At 34.1% G+C, this 4200-nt stretch overlaps 2 protein-coding genes across 2 annotated transcripts; both read right to left on the bottom strand.

Annotated features, from left to right (window-relative positions):
• Window positions 1–90: 90 nt before the first annotated feature.
• LOC111486203 (protein RALF-like 4) lies at window positions 91–544 on the bottom strand. The gene has a single exon (XM_023133243.1). It carries the CDS (start codon window positions 528–530, stop codon window positions 159–161), a length of 372 nt encoding a protein of 123 aa, XP_022989011.1. The 5' UTR covers window positions 531–544; the 3' UTR covers window positions 91–158.
• Window positions 545–2010: 1466 nt separating this feature from the next.
• LOC111486205 (protein RALF-like 4) lies at window positions 2011–2602 on the bottom strand. Its single transcript, XM_023133246.1, has one exon. It carries the CDS (start codon window positions 2565–2567, stop codon window positions 2202–2204), a length of 366 nt encoding a protein of 121 aa, XP_022989014.1. The 5' UTR covers window positions 2568–2602; the 3' UTR covers window positions 2011–2201.
• Between the last annotated feature and the right edge of the window lie 1598 nt (window positions 2603–4200).

The raw sequence follows: 4200 nt of genomic DNA, 5'->3' as shown, positions 1-4200 counted from the left end.
AAAAAAAAAAAAAAAAAAAAAAAAAAAAAAAAAAAAAAAAAGATCAATCCATTATAATAAAAGCAAGACACCCGAAATAAAATGAAAATGAAAGAAGACCAATTAGATCAATACATGATGATAAAAGTAAAGACAATCCAATTCAATGAGAGTTTTGTTTAATCGGTGAATCGAGCACATCCAGTGATGGCAGCACAACCACGACGATAAGGATTGATCCTTCTACGCTTCTTGCAATCATAGTAGGAGTGACCACGACGACCACAAGGGATATTATTCTTACTAAGTGCATAGTAGGTCAAAAACCTCTTGCGAGCTTCCCTATTATAGGCGAATCCATATTCGAAGAGTTGTCGGCGACTATCTTCAGTCATGGCTTCGGCTTCGGAGGAGCCTCCACCAAAGAAGCTATATTCAGAATTATCGTCAACGAGGGATGAACCGTGGGAGGTTTCATGGAAGGCAAAGGAGAGCGGAGCAACGAGGGCGAAGACGAGGAGGAGAAAGAGGCAGATCTTCATTGTTTCCATGTTTGTGAAAATGTGTGAGATGAAACCCTCGGTTTTGGTTTCTATTTTTCCCCTTCTTTATTGAGAGAAGGAATGGTTATTTATAAACGGTTTAAATAAAGAGCCTCTATATATAAACAAAATCTAAAGTTGGTTATTTCTTTTTTTACTTCAAAAATCCTACTTATAAATAAATGACAATTAAAATATTTATAAACGTGTCATATATATATTGATATGTGTGAATTTTTTATGGATCGATATGCTTATGATATGATATGTGTATGTTATAATACATGAATTGTATTATAATTACTTATGGTACGATGTGTTCAATGATCTGTTTGAGATAGAATACGAGAAGGATGCACTAAACGTAATGTAATAATAGGAGTAAGATACGTTCATGAAACATTAAAGTGAGGTTAGATATTGAAGTGCTATGGATACAAGAGATTGATAAAAGAATATGATTAGGTTGTGGGTAGAAAGAGATAAGATTATGATAGATTGATAGAGTAAGGATACGTTCCTATAATGATATGACTAAGTACGTTCATGTAACGTTATGACTGTAATAGATATAACAATGTTAAGGCTGTGACAAGTTAAGGAACGATATGACCACGAAGTGTTTGACATGATATGATTATGATACAATATGTGAATGACGGATATATATATATTTTGTGAAATGATATGAAAATGATATGAATAATGTTACCGAGATATGTGATAAGTGACATGTTTATGATATGATATCTTGTGGTGTGATGTGATATGTTATGGTATGACATGTATATGAAGAAAATTGTTATACTTGGAAGCATGAAATGTTATGATATGACATAGTTATGTAATTTGAATGATATGATGTGATTGACATGCAAAACGAAAGAACTAGCATGAAATACAACCTAATGTTATCGTGACGGTTACTAGTTCTAACGGGTGTCTGGTCTAAGAAACTCCGAGAGTATGCTCGCCGCTTGAACGAAATGAAAGATATTGTCGATAAATAGAAGCATGTCTTGTTCATTAACATCTCAAAAATATTCCACCATAGTTAGGGCCGTTAAACCAACTCTCATATGAGCTCTATGAATACACCTCCATGAGCTTTGGTAATGTTGTTGATCACAGATACACCTCCATGAGCATTGACAATATTGTTGATCAATTTCACAATGAGTACTCTTTTATGTGATAATATATATTACATTTTTGAACCATCAATAATATATATTTTAAAATTAAATCAAATTACATTTTTGGTCATATTATTTAAATCGAAATTACATTTGGAAAATTTAAAAAAAAATAATAATAATAATAATATTTTATGTGATAAAATTAAAATCATTTTATTTACATCCATCAATAACATGTTAAAAAAAAAACTAAAATAATTTAACTAGACAACAAAACTCCCTTTAATGGGTGAATCGAGCTTAATCATTAAGTTGAGCTCATTTAGTAAGGGTGACACAACCACGATGAGTATTTAAAAAACAAAAAAAAAGACCGAAACAAATTTAAAAGGAGACCAATTAGATCAATCCATTATGATAAAAGCAAGATACCGAGATAAAATTAAAGGAGAGCAACGAGATCAATACATAAGGATGATGAAAGATACATGATGATAAAAAAGCAAAGGTAATCGAATTCAACGAGACAACAGAAGTTTGTTTAATCGGTGAATCGAGCACATCCAGTGATGGCAGCGCAACCGCGACGATAAGGATTGATCGTTCTACGCTTCTTGCAATCATAGTAAGAGGTACCACGACGGCCACAAGGGATATTATTCTGCCTAAGTGCATAATAACTCAAATACCTTTTGCGAGCTTCCTTATTATAAGCGAATCCATATTGGAAAAGTTGTCGGCGACTATCTTCAGTCATGGCTTCAGAGGAGTCTCCGCCAAAGAAGCTGTATTCAGAATTATCGTCAACGAGGGATGAAGCGTTGGAGGTTTCATGTAAGGCAAAAGAGAGTGGAATGACGACGACAAAGACGAGGAGGAGAAAGATGTAGAGCTTCATTGTTCCCATTTTTGAATGAGTGAGAGGAAGCTCTTGCTTTTCCTTTCTATTTTACCTCTTCTATTTATTCAACATTAACTCTCTAAATAAAGACTCTTTCTATATACACCAAATTTAACTAATCACCATTATCTTCGTTGACAACGTCATTCCCAATTTTTTTATTTATTTATTTATTTATTTACTTCAAAATGTTAAATTGATGAAAATTAGATTAATTTATTTTATCACGGAACTAAATTATTAATAAAATTACTAATTTCAATAATATAAAAAATATATATTTAATTTAAATGTAAAATTAATATTTAATATATTAAGAAAAAATATATTTATTGTATTTAATACATTAAATATTAAAATAATTAATATTTACTAAATACATCAATACAAGTATATATTTGAAATTGAAGTAGATTCACATATATTTAGAGTTACTACTAACGTCTCATTCTCTTCCATTTCCCTTACGTACATAATTTCCATTTCCTTTCGTCTCCCCCTTCTGTAATTATACTTCATTCCCTTTCATTTCCCTTTTTACGTACTTATTCTCCATTCCCTTCCATCTCCCTCGGTATGTACTTATGCCCCATTCCCATTCCCTTCCATCTCCGTCGGTACGTACTTATTCCCCATTCCCTTCCATATCCCTCTATATACTTCTTCCATATTCTCTTCCATCTCCTTTTGTACGTACTTATTCTCCATTCTCTTTGATAAATCAATAAGGATGTTGGCCTCAAAGGGGTAGATTTGGTGGGGATCTCACGTCGATTGGAGAAAGAAACGAGTGCTAGCAAGGACGTTGGGTCCTGAAAGGAGGTGGACTGTGATATCCCACATTGGTTGGGGAGGAGAACAAAACACTTTTTATAAGGGTGTGGAAACCTTCACCTAACATACGCGTTTTAAAGCCTTGAGGGGAAGTTCGAAAGAGAAACTCCATCTTAAGGTACTACTGTGGACAAGATCACAAAAAGAGAATTAACTGGCAAACTCCCTAATAATCTGCACAGAGTATGCATAAAATATAGTCCGTTCCAAAATGACATCAAGTTCACAATTAGGAGTTATTCGGCGAACCCTTAATCTTCTCCGTATCATAACATTATGCATTGCATGAACATTTTTTTCGTACCTAGACATGGTCCATCGAGCTTGGTTTAATCCTAAACTTTAATAAAATACCTGTCATAACATGCATCCAAACATACTACAAACCCAACTTAATCTAAAATTTTGAGGTGCTTGACACTTTAATCGTTCAATTCAGATCCTTTAAAAGTTTAAAATCTCTTCACTCCTCCAATAGACCCATGTCAAATCAAGAGAATAAAATTGGTGAAAACGGCTCGAGAATCGGATTCTAAGAGGTTTAAAAATCATAGAAAAAAGGAGAAGGCTATGACCCAACAGCTAAGACACGGCCAAGCCCTAGCCCTCACATGCAACCCAGTGACACTTGTCGTGCATGCAGACGCCAACTCCTTCGACCTGATCGGCTCGGCCCGGCTCGCGCGGCTTTAATGTCTGGAAAGCAGCTACTCGGCTCGGGTTGCACAATTTCACACCGTTCCTTACATTTTTTTTACCTCTATGTAGCTGAATTTGACCATAATTAAGGCAATTGAGGTCAATA

This window comes from Cucurbita maxima, unplaced genomic scaffold (assembly GCF_002738345.1).
Source record: "Cucurbita maxima cultivar Rimu unplaced genomic scaffold, Cmax_1.0 Cma_Scf00011, whole genome shotgun sequence".
NCBI lineage: Eukaryota > Viridiplantae > Streptophyta > Magnoliopsida > Cucurbitales > Cucurbitaceae > Cucurbita > Cucurbita maxima.
The sequence above is the reverse complement of the archived record's forward strand: the minus strand, read 5'-3'. Positions and strand labels throughout refer to the sequence as shown.

Coding starts and splice junctions, on each gene's coding strand:
- LOC111486203 (XM_023133243.1), bottom strand. CDS start 530: ATGGAAACAATGAAGATCTGCCTCTTTCTCCTCCTCGTCTTCGCCCTC.
- LOC111486205 (XM_023133246.1), bottom strand. CDS start 2,567: ATGGGAACAATGAAGCTCTACATCTTTCTCCTCCTCGTCTTTGTCGTC.